The sequence below is a fragment of the Mustela lutreola genome, chromosome 12 (genome assembly GCF_030435805.1).
Source record: "Mustela lutreola isolate mMusLut2 chromosome 12, mMusLut2.pri, whole genome shotgun sequence".
Lineage (NCBI taxonomy): Eukaryota > Metazoa > Chordata > Mammalia > Carnivora > Mustelidae > Mustela > Mustela lutreola.
The window spans coordinates 73,621,658-73,643,493 of record NC_081301.1 but is presented as its reverse complement, the minus strand read 5'-3'; the positions used below and the strand labels follow the sequence as shown (position 1 = coordinate 73,643,493).

At 36.6% G+C, this 21,836-nt stretch overlaps 1 protein-coding gene across 4 annotated transcripts in view; it reads left to right on the top strand.

The window, feature by feature from the left end:
• NAA35 (N-alpha-acetyltransferase 35, NatC auxiliary subunit) overlaps window positions 1-21,836 on the top strand; it is a 99,866-nt gene that overhangs the window by 3,268 nt on the left and 74,762 nt on the right. For all 4 annotated transcript variants that reach the window (XM_059142468.1, XM_059142467.1, XM_059142466.1 and 1 more), the window contains exons 3-6: window positions 10,733-10,766; window positions 14,184-14,298; window positions 15,269-15,343; window positions 15,919-16,086. In XM_059142468.1, coding sequence (XP_058998451.1) covers window positions 10,733-10,766; window positions 14,184-14,298; window positions 15,269-15,343; window positions 15,919-16,086 — 392 coding nt within the window. The remainder of the gene's footprint in view (window positions 1-10,732; window positions 10,767-14,183; window positions 14,299-15,268; window positions 15,344-15,918; window positions 16,087-21,836) is intronic.

The following is a 21,836-nucleotide window of genomic DNA, read 5'->3' as shown; positions in this document are numbered from 1 at the left end:
AAACAGGTATATTTCTCAGCAGATTGGGAGGAATGCATGCCTCGATGAGTTCTTTTTTTTTTTTTTTTCCACTGAATCAGGTTAAGTCTTTGGTGCTGGTGAGACGGAGTGTTTAGAATAGTGCTCTTGAGAGGAGAAGTAGAGACTTGGAGCAGCTGCAGGTGGAAAGGGAGCCAGCTGAGTATAAGCAAAATGTTAAATCATATGCCTGTCCTTTTATTGTTTTGAAATACATGTCCAGTTAAAGTATGCCTACGTGAAATTGTGGAAAGAACATTAGACTGGAAATTGGGGGACTGCCCATATCTGTCTATCCAAGGAAGAGAGAAAGAAGTGTAAGTTACAGTGTAATTTTTGTTCCCAGAGATTTTTTTTTTTAAGATTTTATTTATTTTTTTGACAGAAACACAGTGAGAGAGGGAACAGAACCAGGGGGAGTGGGAGAGGGAGAAGCAGAGAGCCCGATGCGGGGCTCGATTCCAGGACCCCAGGATCATGACCTGAGCTGAAGGTAGCTGCTTAACAACTGAGCAACCCAGGCGCCCCTGTTCCCAGAGATCTTAAACTGTTCGTGGATTATACCCATCATCTTGCACTGATGTTTAAGTGATCTGTATTAGAGAGCTCTCATTCTAAACCTAAATGGAAAAGGTTTTATGAAGTTCATATGACTTCAGTTGGGCCTTAAGGGAGTGGTCGAATTTTTATGTGAATGTGAGAGAATTGTTCTAGACTGAGATGAACTATTACAGCCAGAGTTCAGTGAGAGTTTGATGTTTGAGGAAGAGTGAATAATTTTGCTTCTTCATGGAGGGAACCTTGAATTGGCATTATGGTTTAATACCTGCTTCAGTGGGGGAGGAGTGGGGGAGGAAGAGGGGACTAGCATGTCATTTTGTTGCCAACCTCAAACCATCCTATTAATTCTCCCATAATTATCTCTTGCATTGTCTAAAGTGGCATGGATATGAGGTATACTTGAAACTAAAAAGTTAATATAGAAGTGATTTTCCTTTACATATAGATACAGGTCTAAAGGCTATTGGCAGCTCTTGAGCTGTGATATTTGTTTTCTCTTCTTGAAATAATCAAATTCATAGCATCAATTTAGTTTAGACTTCTGTTCTAGCAACTTTCCGAGAACTAAATTTAAAACAAATATTGTTATACCCTTTAACTATTACAGTGGTCTTTCCTCTTTAGTAATAGTGTGATGGCATTTGGCTAGACTTTGGTGATTGTTTTTTTGGTACCAGAATGAATGAATGAATAAATAAACAAACAAGCACACAAGCAGGTGTAGCGACGACAGTGTTTTTAATGTACATTTCTGCTTGTTCTTTTAGTGACTCTTCAGAGTCTTCTGGACCAAATTCTAATTTCATCACTTCTTTTATTTCCTGTTAGGCATATGGCACACAGTCCCTTCATGTTTCCTATATCTGACATTAAGACACTTGGTTTCTGTTTTTTTCCCCCTGAAATTATTTTGAATATATGGTGTCATTACTGTATGTACTATATGTGCCTGATACATGACATGTCATTTTTCTAAACAACACCTCTGAGCTTTGCTTCTTTAGGAAACTTTGCCTAATTCAAACCATCTCATTGACTCCTGTAAAAAGCCTTTTATCTTCGTATTGAAACAACATATTTCGTTGTTTAAAGTTAGGTGCTTTCTGAACTATAAACCCACAACTTAGAAATTTTACTTAAACACAAATGATCATAAAATACACATTGCTCTTTCTTCTACCTACCAGATTCCCTTCTTCCACACACTCTGTGGATAACCAACAATCTCTCTTAGGATGATAACATCATTAAGTGTCTAGAACCCAGAGGTAATCCAAGTTTGGCTATCATTATTTCCATTCTTTTTGAGCTTTAGTCTAGAACGACATGTGTCTGTCCTGTTAGCCCATGTCCTTCTGTCTTTGATGGCTTCACTCATTCATTCTTAGTCTGTCTTTCTCACAGGCCCTCTGGTTTAAAGCCTCCTCACCTACCGGTTTCTTCAACTCTTGCCCAGTACTTTTAGGAAACCCCTTTTATTAATTTCTCTTCCCTCTTTTAAAATCCAGGATTTTTAAGCTTCTTGTTTCTTTTCCTTTCTGTATTGTCTTCTCTCATTTAGAACATTTGTAGGTGCCTAATATATACTTGTTTAAAGAATGAATTAATATTTTAAGGCCATATTTCTTCAAATTAGGGAGTATCTGGATCTTGTACTTCAGAGTTTTGAGAACCACTGCATTACATTAAATGCTGTCATTTTGGGTGATTGCCTGAAACCAACATAATTATGAACACGAGACTGGGCTCTGAAATTATAGCAGTACTTGGTTATAATGTTATTACCCATTTGGTAATCTATAATCTTTTAAAAAAAATTATCAAACTGATTGCATAACATTTAATAGCTACCTTAGAAAAAACGTAGATTCTTAATAAAACTTTCATGGACTCCTCTTCCTCTGAATTCATAAACACCAGTTTGAGAATCATTGTTCTAGGAATTTGCTGTTAGCACTTTATTCCAAGAAGAAAAAGATGAGTAGAAATTGCCTTGGTGAAAGATCTGGGCAACCTGTAAAATACTTTTTTTTTTTCCAGTGATTTTGATTTTGGTGATGAAAATTATGTTTTTCTTGTTACATCTTATCAAGAATGTTTTCAATGGAAGAGTGTAGGTGGGCTGGGCAGCACTGGTAATTATGGGTCACTGTAGATCAGCGATTATCTGCCAGGATTGATTTTGCCCTGCAAGGAACATTTCCCAGTGTCTTTTGAAATTTTTGGTTGTCACAGTAGGAGGCGGGCTGCTACTGATGTCTGGTGGTACACACCAAGGATGCTGCACAGGATAGCCCCCACAAAGAAGTAATTATTTTAAAATTAAATTTAAATTATTTTAAAATGTCAGTAGTGCTATGTAGTTCACTCTGTTTAGATTATTTTCAATAATATTCAACTACCATTTAATCTTTCTGACTCTGGATTTTTCAGGAAAGGAACATATGGATGGATGTCTTAACACCTCTAACAACTAGCTTTGACATACAGCAGGCTATGGGAAGAGAATGATACCTTTGATGCACTTTGAGTTCTCTTCTGCATTGTTGAATGCGTCTTATCAGATTTTCTCTTTAGTCAGGCAGGTATTGTGAATTCTCCTTTATGTTGGTCATTTTTGGTAAACAGAAAAGGTGTCTTCAGAAGTCATCACTTTCCCTATTTTGGCTGGTTATTTCACTATCCATAATTCTAGATAGTATGCTTTTACTGCTATTTCTTAATTCCTTGCATTCACAGTTTGGCATCATCTATGGACTTCTATCCATATGGTGCCAACATCTATCCATGTAGTTGGAGCTACATTATGAATATGCAGATATTATCCATGGCTGAGCCAAAGAGTAAAGTTTTTATTACTTTTTCCTTCCTGCACAGTTCTGTGTTACACAAAACTTTTTTTTACCCAAAACCTATGTAGTTATCATTAATTCTACTTTAGTCTCCTTACCCCTTTTCTAAATCTCCTTGAGACATTCACATACCTCAGACAAACTGTCATTTTCATCTCTTTGAAGAAATTTCTCCTCAAGCCTCTTACTTATTGCTCCAGTGTGGACTTCTTGCCTTTGTACATCGTGTAATCCTGAGGTCATCAGGGTCATCAGCCTGGGTTTCTTACTTTATCAAGATTAGACATTTTTGGGGCCATGGATGGCTCAGTCGTTAAGCATTTGCCTTAGGCTCGGGTCATGATCTCAGGGTCCTGGGATTGAGCCCCACCCCCCTCCCCGGTCAGGCTCCCTGCTTGGTGGAGAGCCTCCTTCTCCCTCACCCACTCCCAGGGCTGGTGTTCCCTCTTTCGCTGTGTCTCTCTGTCAAATAAATAAATCTTTAAAAAAAAAAAAAAAAGATTAGACATCTTTATTCTCCTCCTGAGTAGAGAGCATGGGAGATAGTTTTTTGAGGCTCTGAATGTCTGAAAATGTCTTTATTCTGTCCTCCCACTTTATTGATAATATAATATTTCTGGATACCTTTGATAATTTTGAGGGCATGACCCATTGATGCTTTTGCACTGATGTTGCTGTTAGGAAGTTTGATGATATTCTGATAACTTTCATATATAACCTTTTAAGATTTCTGTTTGATCCTATATACACACCTTTCATTGAGGTTTGCCTGGTTGACAGCTCTGAGGTCCTCTCATCTTATCCTTCATTTCTAGGAAACTTTAATTATTCTATTTCCTCATTGGGTTTTTTTGTTATTTTTGTTTTTGTTTTTGTATTCTCTTTAGGGAGTGTCTATTTTTTGGATTCTGAACCTTTGGGAGGTGCTTAGATCATGAGAGTGGAGCCCACATGAATGGGATTAGTCCCTTTTGCTGTTTGAGGTTACTGCAGAAAGATGGCCATCTAGCAAGTGGGCCCTCACCAAATATCTGCTGGTGCCTTGATCTTGGACTTCCCAGATTCTAGAACTGTGAGAAATAAACGTTTATTGTTTATAGGCTGCCCAGGTATTTTGTTGTTGTTGTAGCAACCTGAATGGAATAAGACTCTTCCAAACTTACTGTATTTTTCTTTTCTGCTGTAATGTTCTTTATTTTTAAGATTTCTTTTTTCTTAATATTCTTTCTCCCTTTTTTAAAAAAGTCAAAAGTCCTGTTTTTGTCTCAGGGTTGCACTTTTTTATCTCTCTAAGGATAATAGTTCTTTTAAATGTTTGTTCTTCTACATACTTTCCTCCAACTAGTGTTTTCTTTTTTTAGTTTGTTTCCTTTAGTTTGTATCTTTTGGGCATTACTTCAGATATCTAAGAATTCTTTGTTGCATGTCTAAAGGTGGGAGACCAAAAAGCCAATTGGAAGTTCTGAATTATTGAGTGGGACTTATTGACAGACCATCGCTATCAAGTGATCTGACTTGGCTTTGTTTTTTGTTTGTTTTTTGTTTTTCTTTTTTTTCTGGCTTGGCTTTGTGGTAAAGTACATCTGATATAGAGGGAGACAAACCATAAGAGACTCTTTTTTTTAAAAAATTTATTTAACAGACAGAGATCACAAGTAGGCAGAGAGGCAGGCAGAGAGAGAGGGGGAAGCAGGCTCCCTGCTCAGCAGAGAGCCCGATGTGGGGCTTGAGCCCAGGACCCCAGGACCATGACCTGAGCCGAAGGCAGAGGCTTAACCCACTGAACCACCCAGGCGCCCCCCATAAGAGACTCTCACAAAACAAATTGAGGGTTGCCAGGGGAAGAGGGGAGGGAGAGGGTGGTTTGGTTATGGACATTGGGGAAGGTATGTGCTATGGTGAGTGCTGTGAAGTGTGTAAACCTGCCAATTCACAGACCTGTACCCCTAGGGCTAATAATTCATTATATGTTAATAAAAATTTTTTAAAAATTAAAAAATAAATATGAATAAAATTAAATTTAAAAAAATCTGATATAAGTTATTTAGCTCTTTCTACTTGGAAAGATTGTATTTATAAATTTTGTTGCTATTATAGAAATAGATAAATGAATATTTTTCATATATGAAAAATAAATAAATGCATAAATATAAATAAATGAAATTTCTATCCATATTTCTATAAAAATATTTCTAAAGATTGTACTTAGAAATTGTATTTGGCAAATTTATCTAATCTCTTGCCTTGAAGTTGAAGCTCTGACTTGATTGCCTACCATTTAACAGTTAAGTGGGGAAGAGATCTGGGGTTCTTACATATTCGCTTAATGCTCCCTCTTCCCATACTGTACCTGGCCTTCCAATAACCTTATGTCTCGGAGGTGGTTTTGCCCTCTTCAAAAAAAGTCTTCAGTATGTGGGGTTAGGGAGGGCCAGTTATCCTCTGTAAATAGGACAGGGTTCTGTGTTGTCTGACAGTTTAGTCCTTCATGTTTTAGCCTTCCTTTAGCTGCACTTTTAGTTGTAAGCGGTAAGTCGGGTTGGTTTTTGCTTTCTTCACTCCTGGTTTTAGGATTGTGCTTTCTCGACTTTGCTAAATAACTACTTAATTTGTCTTTTTATTTACAACTTTCCCCAATTTTATTGTACCTGTTTTTCTTCTTTGGAGTGTATACCTTTCTTAAATACACACACACACACACACACACACACACACTCTTCCTCTGGTTGTTTTAATGAGATTTCAGGAGGGAATTAAAAGTAGTTGCAGTTTGCCACCTTTACTGCCTGGTAAACCTCAATTGGTTCGTTTAAATATCACAATTACAATGATACTGATTTCAACTGTATCATTCAACCTATTGATTCAGTAGGGGTTCATAGGGTCCCTAGCTGGGAACTTAACCATCCTTTATAATGTTATGGGTGGAAATCTGTTCAATGATCTATAACTTCAGTTTACACATGATCTGTTCACTTATAAGATGATAAAATTTATTTGCCTTGTCATATAGGGGCGCCTGGGTGGCTCAGTGGGTTAAGCCGCTGCCTTCAGCTCAGGTCATGATCTCAGGGTCCTGGGATCGAACCCCGCATCGGGCTCTCTGCTCAGCAGAGAGCCTGCTTCCTCCTCTCTCTGTGCCTGCCTCTCTGCCTGCTTGTCATCTCTTTCTGTCAAATAAATAAATAAAATCTTTAAAAAAAAAAATTTTCTCTCACAACAAATCTGTTCATGAGTGAGAATATGAATGAGAGTAAGGATATGAATGAGAGTGAGGATAAAAGAAAAAGGCAGTTTATTGTCAAGGTAGTCAAAAAAAACCCTTGAATCATCAGCTTTTCCTTATATTTAATTTTTTCCTTTGCTGTGAGTGTTTTAAATTATGTACTGCTACACCTACTTAAGGCTTTACATAAAAGTAGAAGTAACTATTTTTAATGTATTTTTTTAAATTTTATTTATTTTTAAAGATTTTTATTTATTTATTTGACAGACAGAGATCACAAGCAGGCAGAGAGGCAGGCAGAGAGAGAGAGAGAGAGAGAGAGAGAGGGAGGAGGAATCAGGCTCCCTGTTGGCAGAACGCCCAATGCGGGGCTCGATCCCAGGACCCTGAGATCATGACCTGAGCCGAAGGCAGAGGCTTTAACCCACTGAGCCACCCAGGCGCTCCAGAAGTAACTATTTTTTTTATCACTGTGTTAATTTAGTTCAACAGTTAGGTATATCTGTGATCCCTGGGATCCTCGAGACCATTTTAAAGGTTATGGAAGGTCAAAATAATTTCCATGGTAAAACTATTTCCATATAATACTGAGATGTTAACTTGCTTTTTTGACTCATATTCTCTTTATTAGTACTGTGGAATTTTCCAAGGACTGTAAGATGTGTGATGATTTCATTGCTCTAACTGTTAATGATAAATGTAAAACATTCTTCTCATTAAATTTTTTGAGACTTGCAGCCTAGTTGGATAAGACCCAAACTACTCAGGTCTGTAGTGCTGTAGAATATCATGATTCTGTGTTCATTTGTTGATCATGCAGTGAGAGGGCTTGCACTCTGCTTAGTTGAGTAAATTTTAAAGTTTCCTGCCTACAGTTTACTGTGATCTGATTGCTGTTCTTTTCTTTTTTTCCTTTTAAGATTTAGTTATTTATTTATTTGAGAGAGTGGGAGAGAGCACACACACATGCATGTGTGAGGAGGAGCAGAGGGAGAGGGATAAATGGACTGCACTGAGTGTGAAGCCAAGGTGGGGCTCAGTCCCAGGAATCTGAGATCATGATCTGAGCCAAAATCAAGAATTGGTTGCTTAATTAACTGAGCATCCAGACCTCTCTGATTACTGGTATTTTGAGGGACCTAATGAGAGTCAGCTAGTTCAGCCCTTCATTTTACAGATAGGAGACCAAGGCCCAGAGTGATTGGCTTGTTTTTAGGTCTGTGGAGTGTTTTATGTTTAATGAAGCTATTTGGTACCCAAATCTACCTTAAGTATTTGATAAATTATTACAGCAATTCTCCAAGTTTTTGGTCTCAGGATCCCATTATACTTTTTTTTTTTTTTTAAAGATTTTATTTATTTATTTGACAGAGGTCACAAGTAGGCAGAGAGACAGGCAGAGACAGAGACGGCGGAAGCAGGCCTCCTGCCAAGCAGAGAGCAGTACTTGGGGCTTGATCCCAGGACCATGGGATCATGACCTGAGCCAGTGTCACCCAGAAGCCCCTAGGATCCCATTATACTCTTAAAAATTACACTTTTAAACTCTTAAAAATTGTTTGTGTTAACATATATATAGTTTACTGTATTAAAATTTAAAGCAAAATTTAAAAATAGGAATTCATTTAAAAACAAATATAAATCCATTGCATGTTGTTTTTTAATGAAAATCAATATTTTTCAAAGCAGAATGACTTACAAGAGTGGAGTTTTATATTTTTGAAAATCTCTTTAATGTCAGCATAACAGAGGGTGCCTGAATTCGCTATCTGTGTGTGTGCTTGAAGTATATGAGGTAAATTTGGCCTCACCCAATATGTAGTTGAAAAATGGAGGAACCGTTAAAGATAATTGTGGATCCTCTTCTTTGATATGGCAGTGCAACAAAACTTGACAGGTAGTAGTTTCTTAAAGATTAGTTGTGATGTGGAATCTGAAGACATATGAGTGGACTTTCTTTGTTACATTAAAATCCACTGGTCTGCCTTGAACTTTGAATGGATCTTTTATCCATGTCTGATTTTGGAACATTTGTTGCCATTTGGAAAATAATGGTTCACCGAGTTAAGCAGATCTTCCAAATGCTGATGAAATTACACAATACTGAAAAGCACATTTGTTAATATCACCACCAGTATCATCAGAAAAGTCTTTTTTAAGTATTGGGAATCTATCAGTTTCACAGTGTCAGATATGTCTCTCCAAATTCTAATTTTTGCTTAAAAGCTCAAATTTTATTATTGGTAACACAAATGTCAATTGTTTTTCTTAAAGCAACAAACTAATTTATTTTCAAGAAAATGACATATTCTAATATCTGAATAAGTACATTTTGGCCGTTCAAGTAAAAATGGTGTTCCATAATTGTGCAAGTGCTTCTCCTTAAGACAACGTCTTACATTGGTATGTAGCAAAAGTGTTTGATTGTAACTTTCCATTTTGTCAAATAGAATATTTAAAAGATGTACTCAGAGATAGGGATTTAATCAGATAAGTCAGGGCCACACGAGAAGGAAGTGATTGAGGCACCTAGGGTGTAAAATTTAAGAATTTGCTACCTGAAAATGAGTCACTCTTTAAAATTTCGCATGGGAGGTGCTTCACTTGCTGTACCCTGGTCCCAGTCCTGAGGTTAATAATTTTACTGCTTCATCAAGGACCTCTTAAGTGAAATTTAAAAAAAAAAAAAATGTCTTTTTTAACTACAAGTGCATGGAGGTAAAGAATACACTGTTGAGCTTGGGGCCACTGTGAATTTGTGCTGAAACTAAAGTAGTGTAGCCCCACCCCCCATTTAAAAATTTTTCCTCTTTATGCATTGCTTTTGCATCCTCAGTGCAAACGTCAACACAATGAAAAAGACAACGTTTTAGTATTACTATAAAAGTAATTTTTATTTATTCGAGAGAGAGAGAGAGCGAGTGAGTGGGAGCACACCAGTATGTGCACAATATACTGATACAGAGCAGGGCTGGAGGGGCAGAGGAAGGAGAGAAAGAATCATACGCGTGCTCACCGTGGAGCCCAACACGGAGCTCAGTCTTACAACCCTGAGATCATGACCTAAGCCGAAATCCAGGGTTGGATGCTTAACTGACTGAGCCACCCCTGTGCCCTGATATTTCTATGAAAGTAATTTTAATATTACAGACACCACCTGGGTTCCCAGACCATCTTTGAGAACTGCTGAAAACTAGTGCTTTGCTCGACAAGATTTGACCATCAATACTTAAGCTACTTAAAATGTTGTGGTAGTGGTTCTCACCTTCCCTGCACATTGAAATCACCTGTAGGGCTTTAAAACGACTGCAGAGGCCCCACCCCTAGAATTTAATTGGTTTAGGGTGCTGCTTGGATGCTAGGATTTTCCCGAGTTCTAGAGTTGATACCAGTATGCACCTAAGGTTGGGACTTGTTTTATAGGGTTTGAATACTGTTTTGATTAGCTGTTTACTCATGTTTTCTACATTAAAATAAAATGTAATTTTAAACAACTTTGGTACTGTTCCTGGGACAAATAGAGGTTAGATTTTGATACCAAGTAGTTTAAAAACAACTTGTGAAATAGCAATCAGTTCTGTGAAAAAGTATACTTAGGGGGAAATATACTAGTAATACTTTAAAATGAGGTTGGTAATTCTGATTAGATTGTTTTGGCCCATGGTGGGTTGTTTGCTAATTCTAAAAAGTTCAACTTAAAGAGTTTATTCATTCTGTGGAAGGCATTATATTAGTAATTGAGTACAAATAATCATTTCTTCGAAAATGAAGTTTAGGGGCACCTTAGTGGCTCAGGGGGTTGAGCCTCTGCCTTAGGGCTCAGGTCATGGTCTCAGTGTCCTGAGATTGAGCCCCGCATCAGGCTCTCTCCTCAGCGGGGAGCCTGCTTCCCTCTGTTTGCCTGCCTCTCTGCCTACTTGTGATCTCTCTCTGTCAAATAAATAAAGTCTTTCAAAAAAAAGAAAATTAAGTTTAATGCAAGCTCATTTTCAAACAAAACTTTTTTTCTTAGAATTAAAATTTAAATACTAAGATTGTATTATTCAAAGGATTTTTCTTTTTTTTTTTCTTTTAGAATTAAAATTGGGAGAACTGCTTCATGATAAGCTGTAAGTATTTATGTCATTTGAAATAGTGTAATGTAATATTTCCATGTTTTTTCCTTGTGTGCAGTGGTGTTCCTTGGGACCTGGGTAATATTACATTTCAAAGCTGTAAAAAGAAAATGATTTATGAATATATTTTTAACATTGGTGAGTTATTTTGGGGTATCTGGCCCTGGTTGTGATAAAAATGGTTATAGTTAGTGGAAACTGCCTCATGGTTCTTTCCTTGAGAGTTAGATATATAGGATGTGAAATTTCTTGAAGAAAGCTTACAGGCTGTATGTTATCTGTAATAGGCTGGCTGATAACCAGAGAGATAAGTGAGATAATGGCTGGATGAAAGTAGATCCAGAATCCCTGGAAAGGTGAAAAAGGAGAGGTGCTTGATTCTATTTATACTACCATAGATATATCCTCAGTTCCCATACTGATCTGGCCAGGCTCAATTTCAAGGTTAGAAATATAAAATGTTTAATTAGTGGCCCAGATTGGATATTTAGGAAGCAAGGGTAGACCCTGAAATTTAGTTCTTCTCAGACTCTAGTGTGAATCAAACATCCCACACATTGAAAACACATGTTGCTGGGCCCCACCCCCAGAGATCCTTCTTTAGGTCTGGCGTGGGACCGCTGTAGTTGCATTTCTACCAAGTTCCCTGATGAGGTTGATGCTGTTGATCCAGGGACTAACCACACTAAGAACCATTCTAGGGCATCATTTTGGTGCTGCAGGCAATTCTAGGAAAGATAAAATGAAACCTTATCCCAAGCTAATGCAGAAGAGTGTGGCTCCTGACATGGAACAAGATGTGTAAGAAGATAGCTAGAGGGACCAGGCTGTCTTCATTTCCCACAAGGTATTAGGCTTAGCCCAGAAAACATGATTACCAGCAGCCTCTCCTGACCATCTATCTATTAAAGTTACACTCTTGTGATTCGTATCTTTCTTAGCTGTCTTGTATTTTCTGCCTAGCATACAGTCTTCTAACATGCTGTTATCTTTATTGTTTGTTGTCCGTTTCCTTCCACTGGATGTGAGCTTCCTTAAGGCAGGCAAATTTGTTCACTCACTTATGTATTCTAAGTACCTGGAACCATGCTTAGCACATATTAGGTGCTTGTGGTATTTGTTGGGTGAATGAAATAGCTAACTTAATGCTACTACAGTTTCTGTAGAGGTTTGCTAATTAAGCAGATACCTCACTAGGGTTTTAATTGTGCCATTAAAAACTTAGTTTAGTTGTTCTCTTATAAGTAATAAATGGATACTTTTAAGCTAATTCAGACCTCAGGGATGAAACAAAAACTTCCCATGACACTGCCACCACTCCCCCACATGTCTGTTCCTTGCCTGGAGATAATCACTGTTATCAGATTGTTGCATGTTTTTCTAGACTTACAAAGGAATATATTTACATGAGTAAAAATCTATAAAATATTAGTTAATTGTAAATGCGAATCTGCAGTATGTATTATTTTGAAAATTCCTTCCCAATTCAGTATATCTTGGAGATCTATCTTGGAGATCTTTCCATGTTAGTATATAAGCTCTACCTTGTTCATTTTAACGTTGGTTTGTATTTTATAAAACGGCTATACTGTAATTTATTCTGTGGTATCCCTATTGATGGACATTTAGATTGCGATATTTTTGGTAACATGGGAAAATTCAAGACACTTAATTTCTGCAAGCCTTTTGGTATACATGTACAAAAGATTTTTAGGATGGAAGCCTAGAAATCAAATGACTGGATTTTAATGGGTTGAGTCAGGCTTTTCTAAAGAAAAGTCTGTATCAGTTTACACTCCCACCAATGAAAAAAAAAATAAATATGTTTTTAAAGCTTTCTGAATGGCCAAAGAAATTTATCTTTTTTTTTTTTTTTTTGTATTACCTGATTACATTTAAATTTGAGCAGCTTTGCACTTTATTATTATTAATATGCATTTTTTCTTTTTCATGTTTGCCTCTTTTTTTTTTTTTTTTTTGAGTACTTGCCTTATTTATTTATACCAGGTGGTTGTACTCTATATAATATCCATCCTAGATAATTATGGAGTTCCAGCTATGGCTTATTATTGGCGCATATAAATTTTAAAATATTTACACAGTTGTATATATCAACTCGTTTTATAAATTATTAGAAAGTCTTTTGTTTGCATGTTTTAGGTTTAGAACTTAAATCTGCGTGAAGTTTACCTTTTGAAATTGTGTAAATCAAAGATTTCACTTTTTTCCAGATGGTTAGCCACTTGTCTCAACAGTATTTATTGATTAACCCATTGTTTTTCACTACTTTGAAGTTCTACTTTTATCACATATAATTTTTTCAGCAATGGTGTTTAGGCTGTTTTTTTATTGACCTGTGTGTTCTAGGATGCTTTCAATTATTATATCTTATAGTGTCTTTGATACTTGATGAATCTCTGTTGTTTTTGCTAAAAAAATTCTCTTCCATTTTTGCATATTTTCTCTTCTGGCTTGACAACCTCTTTGAAAAATACCATTTGGGTTTTGATTAGCATATACTAGAGTTGCCTTCAATAATACCATGTTCATATTGTCAGATTATCTTGAAGCATTAAGAGATTTGAGGGATTGCAGGAAAGAGTCTGTTTCCTAAAAGCTGCTGCTTTCTCGTTGCTGCTGCCTTTCTGAGAGAAATGATTTAGTGTACCAAGGTAGATGTCTTTATTTTCCTGGTAATCTAATAGCTTAGACTAAGCAAAATATGAAGTCAGTAGCTTCATCACCTGTCAGACTTTCTTTTAAGCTTCTTTTGTTCCTGTCCCATTTTTTTGAGGCATATCTCAGTTAATGATACACTTCCTAACCAGTCCACAGTGCATCACAGCTGTCTGCTCTTATGGCTAATAACTCATAAATACCAGACACAAATAAGAGGATTCCTGGATTATTTTTCATTATGTTATTGCCAGAACTTGGGTCATTACAGACAGTAATGTGCCAGATTATTACTATCATTTAATATGTAAAGAAAATGTTTGATGATTATTCCAAACACAGCTTTCTAAATATTAAATGGAGAAATATTATTTAAAGGCAAAGTGAAATCCATTATAGATCAGTTGATCTTTTTTCCAAAATTTCTGATGTGCGACCTTTTTGAAAGAAATACAAAAAAATTTTTTGTTTTCTTTTTTCTCCCACAGTGCTTATAAAATAATTTGAATGACAAATACATGGAATAATTTTTATGTTATGTTTCTATTTAGTTGAAATAGAAGTGGTAGCAAATTGGGAAGATTAAATACATAGAATACTATACTATATACTATAACTATAACTATATACTATAGTTAATTTAAAGCACTGTAATAATTTTTATATCATTGTGAGAATCTGGGTAAACTTAACTGGTTCAAGAACAATTTGTGTGGTCATGTTTTTTATTTGCAGATTTGGTCTTTTTGAAGCCATGTCTGCCATTGAAATGATGGATCCCAAGATGGATGCTGGCATGATTGGAAACCAAGTTAATCGAAAAGTTCTCAATTTTGAACAAGCTATCAAGGTAATTACCATTGTGCTTTTGTGTTTTATCATTTGTTATTTCATATGTTAAAACAATGAAAATCAAACTTGGCATATTAAAGTATAATTTTTAAAGGCATTTCAGGTATAAAAATAAAAATTAGTTATAACCTTTATTTATTGATCTCCTTTGAAATCTGTTAAATCTAAAAATTGTTTAGGGTGTTCATTACAAGCTTGCTCTAAATTTGTATGTGTTTATTAATTTTTTTTAAAAGATTTTATTTATTTGTTTCAGAGAGAGAGCACAAGTAGGGAAAGGGGCAGGGGGAGAGGGAGAAGCAGATTCCTCACTGAGCAAGGAACCTGACAGGGGGCTCAGTCCCAGGACCCCAGGGTCGTGACCTGAGCCGAAGGCAGATGCTTAACCCACTGAGCCACCCAGGTGCCCTGTTCTTTAATTTTTGAAAGCATTTCAGTATATATTTAAATACCAGGGTAGTTGATTAAGGGATTAAAATTGGATATTAATATATTAAGCAAAGTGCTTATGGTTGTGAATTTGAAATTAACTCTGTGAGGATTGACTTATAAATTCATTCATCGTTGACAGAGAGTTAGTTTTGCATATTTTATGAGAAAAGAGTTGCTAAACAAAATTTACAAGTAATATAGTTAACTTAAAAACGTTTACTTTTCTTGGGGCATCTGGCTGGCTCAGTTGGTTAAGCATCTGCTTCTTGATTTCCATTCAGGTTATGATCTCAGGGTTATGAGATTGAACCCCACCTTCGTCTCCATGCTCAGTGGGGAGTCTGCTTGAGGTTCTCTCTGCTTCTACCCTGTACCCTGTGCACACCCTGTGTCTCAGTTTTTTATCCGATGATACAGTTCTAGAATTTTTATTTTTAAAATCTTCAATTTTTGGAAGGCAAAATATTATTGGACATAGAAACCATAAATTTATAAAAAAACTTCTGCTCATATGTCCTATTTCTCTTCCTTTTTAGGATGGCACCATTAAAATTAAAGACCTCACCTTGCCTGAATTGATAGGGATAATGGATACTTGTTTTTGCTGTTTGGTAAGAGTTAAAATAACACTTGGTTAAATCTAAAAACTGTGACTTCCCAGAAAGTTCCTCTGGTTGGGGGTTATTAAATTGGAGATGGAAGGCCCGAAAACTTGTGCAGATTCTTGCAGTAATCTAGGTGGGATGTGAAGCTCTCAACTAGTTAGTAGTAGTGAATATGAAAAAGAAAAGTTAAATGAGTGGCTAAGGACTGCTTAGTTCTAAAATTGTGAATTCCTTACATAATGGATTTCTATTGACTTCATTGTGGAATTAATTGCTTTTGAATGGTCTGTAAGGCAGCATTGTAATTTCATTAGTCTTCAAATATATTGCAGACTGTTCTATATAAGAATACTTTCATTAGATAGCTAATCATATTTATGGTATATGATTCTTGAAAAACTAAAGTCAGTGAAAGTGAATTATAATTCTTTTGTTTCCTCTGACCTTCCTTTTAATTATCTTTGAAATGCCATGATTAATACTATATTTATTTGGGTCTGTGGCAGTCAAGCCTGGGTCAGTTTAGACTTTGCAGACTGTGTGTTGTCTTAAACATACACATACTTTTTATCTCTTTATAGATAACATGGTTAGAAGGCCATTCCTTGGCACAGACAGTATTTACGTGCCTTTACATTCACAATCCAGACTTTATAGAAGATCCTGCCATGAAAGCTTTTGCTCTGGGAATCCTGAAAATCTGTGACATTGCACGGGAAAAAGTAAATAAAGCTGCTGTTTTTGAAGAGGTAAGATTTTGTAATATGAGAATTCCTGAAGCTCCTTTGACCACCTTATTTATTGTGATGTATTTAAATGATATGTGATACTTATTTTTATCAACAAATATAGGTAAAAACTGTTTTTAAAAGTGATGGTATGTTGTTTACAAATATATTGGCTGAAGTAATCCAGTTTGAAGAAAGAACATTAATTTCACTCTATATTCTTGCCATTGCTACCATGCATTGAGTATCCATTATGTGCAGATTATTCTGGGTGTTGTGGGAATTCACAAAGAAAATAACAGACATAGCTTCTTTCCTCAAGTCTCTTGTAAGATATTACACAGAAGTGCTGTACTTTCAGTCATTGGATAAGAGGGAGCTAAGGAAAACAGAGTTTTGAGGAATATTTTAGGGCATAAACATACTTCCAGTTTGTACGAAGTACCTTGCCTTGAGGAAGTATTTTGAGTTTTAAACTTGGAAAGATGTTTTTCTCCTTATGAGAAAAATAAGGTTTTAGGTTCTGATAATTTTAAGGGGAAATGTAATAACATTTAAAATTATTGATAAGGGGGCGCCTGGGTGGCTCAGTGGGTTCTGCCTTTGGCTCGGGTCATGATTCCAGGGTCCTGGGATCGAGCCCTGCATCAGGCTCTCTGCTCAGCAGGGAGCCTGCTTCCTCCTCTTTATTTGCCTGCTTCCCTGCCTACTTGTGATCTCTGTCTGTCAAATAAATAAATAAAATCTTTTAAAAAAAATTATTGATAAGTATTTTTAATTCTTCCTTTTGTTGAAACATGTTTCTTTTTAACACTGTTACTAATCCAAAATAAATATCTTAGTCTCCTTCAGTGGTTCAGTCTATAGTATGTATAGTTTTTCTAAATTTATATTAATAATATGAGAATATTATGAGCTAATATGACTTCACATTTGAATATATGGCTTGTGAGTTGTGTATGAAATACTGTCTACTTTTTACACACTCATTGGTTATTTAGCTACTTATTTTAATTGCTATCGGTATCATGGAAAATCTTTTCCACTTGCTTGAAAATTTTAAAAAGATTAGCATTAACAAGTGAGAAGAGATATACATATGAATACTTGCATTCTCACAGTACACCCAAAAGGACGTTAAAAATCCTGATCTTAGGCAGAGAAAGGTTTCATATAGCAAACAGTGCTACAGTAGTTGGTTAGCACCCTTAAAAATTAACTTATCATCATTTTACATCTGCCTTAATCTGTTGAGTTATTGTAGCAGAATACCATAGATGGAGTGGCTTGTAAACAACAGAAGTTTATTTCTTATAGTTCCAGAGACCAAGAAGTCCCAAGATCAAGGCACCAGCAGCTTCAGTGTCTGGTGAGGGCTTGCCTTCTAGTTCAGGATGGTCATCTTTGCACCATGTCCTCACTTGGGAGAAAGTGCAAGGGAACTCCCTTGGTCTCTTTTATAAGATCACTGATCCCATTCATGGGGGCAGACCTAATCACCTTCCAAAGGCGGACCTCCAGATACTATCACATTGGGTGTTAGGACTTAACATATGAATTGTGGAGGGACACAAACACTCAGTCTATGACAACATCAAAATAAATTGAATATAGTTGAAGTATTTTAAGTGTAAAAAAGTTAAGAAGATTGTAGAAAATGAAATGACCTTTAAACACGAGAAAAGGTGCATAACTTAAGAGACATGCAGATTAAAACAGAGATACCATTTTTTACCCATTATTGGCAAAGATGAGCAATTTTGTATAATGTACATATTGATGAAGGTGAGAAACGGGCATTCACATGGGCTATGTGTGTGAGAGATGAATAGTCATTGCCTCGCTCTTTTTAATCTTTAATTTCAAATTAACAAGTTATAGTGAGCACAAAGAACAGCATATATTCCTTACCTTGATTCAGCTCTATTAATCCATTGTCCCATTTACTTTCTCAATTTCTCTCTCATGTATGTTTTTTTCTTGAACCAGCAGAGGGTAAGTTGCATACATTATTACCTTCTCCCCACAAACACTTCTCAGTGTGCATCTCCTAAGAAAAAGGGTACTTAAAATACACAACTGCAGTACAGTTCTCAACCTCAGTGAATCTGTAGTAACAGTCCACTCTCCATATTCTGTTCCTGTTAGGTGACCTACCAATATCCTTTTTAGTGTTTTTTTCCCCCTACGGTTTGGGATCCAGTCTAGGATCATGTCCTGCATTTAGTTGCTTGTCTCTTTAGTATCCTTTAATCTATAACAGTTCCTCAGCCTTTCTTTGTCTCCAGGTCATGGATGTTTTTGGAGAATGTAGGCCTTTCCTAGTTTGTCTTTTTAAGAGTATTCCTCACTGAAGCTTGTGTGTTTTTCCTCGTGGCTAAATTAGATTATGCGGTCCTGCTAGGAGTATGATATAAGTGATATTGTGTCCTCCTTCTGGTGTCACAGGTAAGGCATACACCCACTCAGTGGTGATATTATATTGTTCCAAGATGTTTTCTGATTACTCTATGGTTATTGTTTTCTCCCCTGGTGTGTAGTAAGCCTGCCATAGGGAAACTCTTTAAGATCATACAAATATCCTGCTCATTAAAATCTTTCCCTATATTTAGCATCCATGGATTCTTGGTTGGACTAATCTTCACTGTGATGGCTGCAAAATGATGATTTTCTCACATTAGCATGCCCTCCATGTTTATTAGGGCTCCGGTTTCCACTGTAAGCAAGACTCAGACATTTTTATGGCATTACAAACTCACTTAACTGTTTCAAAGAGCAGTTGGTAATAACGTAAGTTAAAGTGTATGTGACTTAACTCAGCAGATTCACTTTTAGGGATTTATTCTACAAATAGATCTGTGCTGTGTACAAAGACTTATGTACAAGGACATTAATTGTAGTTTTGTTTGTAGTAATGAAAGTCTAGAAACTACCTTAACGTCCAACATAGACTTGTTAAATGAAGCTACCTTCATACAGTGGAGTATTACGCACCCTTTACAAAGAAGGAGGTAGTCTTATGTGTACAAGTAAGATTAGACCTCCAAAATAAAGTAAAATAAGTTAGGTATAGAAATGTATAGGTTTCGGGGCGCCTGGGTGGCTCAGTGGGTTAAGCTGCTGCCTTCGGCTCGGGTCATGATCTCAGGGTCCTGGGATCGAGTCCCGCATCGGGCTCTCTGCTCAGCAGGGAGCCTGCTTCCTCCTCTCTCTCTCTGCTTGCCTCTCTGCCCACTTGTGATCTCTCTCTGTCAGATAAATAAATAAAAGAAATGTATAGGTTTCTTTTTAAAAATGGGGAGTAGCTAAATCTTCATACATAAGATAACTGGAATCTTGAAACTTGGGATAGATTTGTGTGTGCTGTTAGAGTTTTTATTATGTGCCTTGATGAGTTTGTTTTAAAAGGGAATGAAAATAAACTTTTTGTAATGTAAATAATTACAATTGAAATTCTGCATATTCTCTGGATGAAGGACATAACAAATGGGAGAGCTCATAAAGGAAAAGACCAATAGGAAAAAGCTGATAGAAAAATTTTTGGAGAAATCTAGATAACAAAAATTATATGTATTAAGATCTCATTCAAATAAAGCATAACACTGAAGTCCAAGTGAGTAACTGGGCAGTAAAATAAGCAGCTTACTCTTGGAGGAGGGTAATAAATAACAGTAGCATTTAAAACTTTAGTCTCCGTGTCATCCAAGAAATACAGTTAAAATCACTTCTCATCTACCAAATATATTTTTAAGTGAGAATATTCAGTATTGGTAAGAATGCAGTAAGTTATCATTTGGTTTTTATTAGTGGCAGTATGCATTAGCACAGCTGGAACTAATTAATTCATCTTTAGAATTCAGCCTTAAATGTGGATACTTTATGCAAAAACACTTTAATCAGTTTTTAATAGTGAAAGTTGGCATCAACCAAAATGCCACCATTAGGGTTTGCTTGAATTAAATTATGGATAATTTATTACACATAATTTATTATATAGAATGATAGTGAAAACATGCCTAAAATCATGGGAGAGTGGAGGCACCTGAGTGGCTTAATTAAGTGTCTGCCTTTGGCTCACTAATGATCTTAGGTAGGGTCCTGGGATCGAGCCCCAAGAAGGTCTCCTTGCTTATTGGGGAGCCTGTTTCTCCCTCTCTCTCTGTCACTCCTCCATGCTTCTGTGCACGTCTCTCAAGTAAAATCTTCTAAAAAAAAAAATCATGAGAGACTGTATACTTCGGAGGGTTAGGAAAGCAGCACACAGTATAACCAACTATGTGATAATAAAGAAGACTGGAAAGAAATATAAAGTTCTTGGGCTGGAAAAATTGTGCTTTCTTGTTTCTGTAAACTTTTCAGGTTTTTCCTGGTGAGTTTGTCTTGGTCTTATAATTAGAAAAAGAATTGGTTGCCTATTGAATAGTCCTTAAGAGACCTGGTAATGAATAAGTAAGAATGAAGTGTAATAAACAGATCATTTCTTTGAAATGGCTGCTTCTGGAAGTAACCGAAGTTCCTAGGTGCTGGTTTATTTTGCCCTCAAATGTGTCTTTGCTCGATTTTACTCCTGAACTGGAGACATGTGTCTGTCTTAATATAATATCCTGTAGACCTGTACAAAATGGGAACCACTGTTCCCCCATTAAACCACTGGTCGTCTTGCATTCTACATCTTGCAATGGTATCTACAGGGTTATCTAAAGATTTTTATTTATTTATTTGACAGATGGAGATCACAGGTAGGCAGAGAGACAGGCAGAGAGAGAAGAAGGGAAGCAGGCTCCCAGCCAAGCAGACAGCCTGATGCGGGCCTCGATCCCAGGACCCTGGGATCATGACCTGAGCCGAAGGCAGAGGCTTTAACCCACTGAGCCACTCAGGCGCCCCTTCCTTCCTTCCTATCACCTAACAGGAAGAAAGGGAACAGCAGCAGGGGTAATGGGAGAGGGAGAAGCAGGCTCCCTGCTTAGCTCCATCCCAGGACCCTGGGATCATGACCTGAGCCGAAGACACTTAATGACTGAGCCACCCAGGCACCGCTCCATATTTCTGGATAATAGACTTCTATTCTAATTTCTAGATGTAAGCAATTCTATACAGTTAATTTTAACAATATTATACAGTTTTAACAATTTTAACTGGGATATATCAGCACATTTTTAGCATATAACTGACATTCACATATTAACCCCTCTTACTTACCAATAGTAATCAGTGTTGATGTTATAGTGATTGTATAAATACTAATGACAAATGAGCCCTAGTGGTATAAGCATACATTTCTTTTCTCGTACAGACTTTTATTTTTCTTGGAGGTGATAACTGCTTCTTTTTGGTTTGCTTAGTTTTCTGTGTACTTCTCCTTGATTCTTCCCTTCCCATTATTATAAAACACCATCAGATAGTCTATCAGTTTATGTATTTTTTTAAAGATTTATTTATTTATTTATTTTACTGAGAGAGATCACAAGTAGACAGAAAGGCAGGCAGAGAGAGAGAGAGAGGAGGAAGCAGGCTCCCCGCTGAGCAGAGAGCCCGATGCGGGACTCGATCCCAGGACCCTGAGATCATGACCTGAGCCGAAGGCAGCAGTTCAACCCACTGAGCCACCCAGGCGCCCCTATGTATTTTTTTAAATTCTTCTTAGCTCCTTTGTTCTCTAGTGTCAGGCTGGATCAGTTCTCTTCTAGGTGTTACACTGTACAGCTGTGATCCTTGGTTCTATTCTCCTGGGAATTCCATTTCCCTTTCAAAAAATTTTTTTGTTGTCT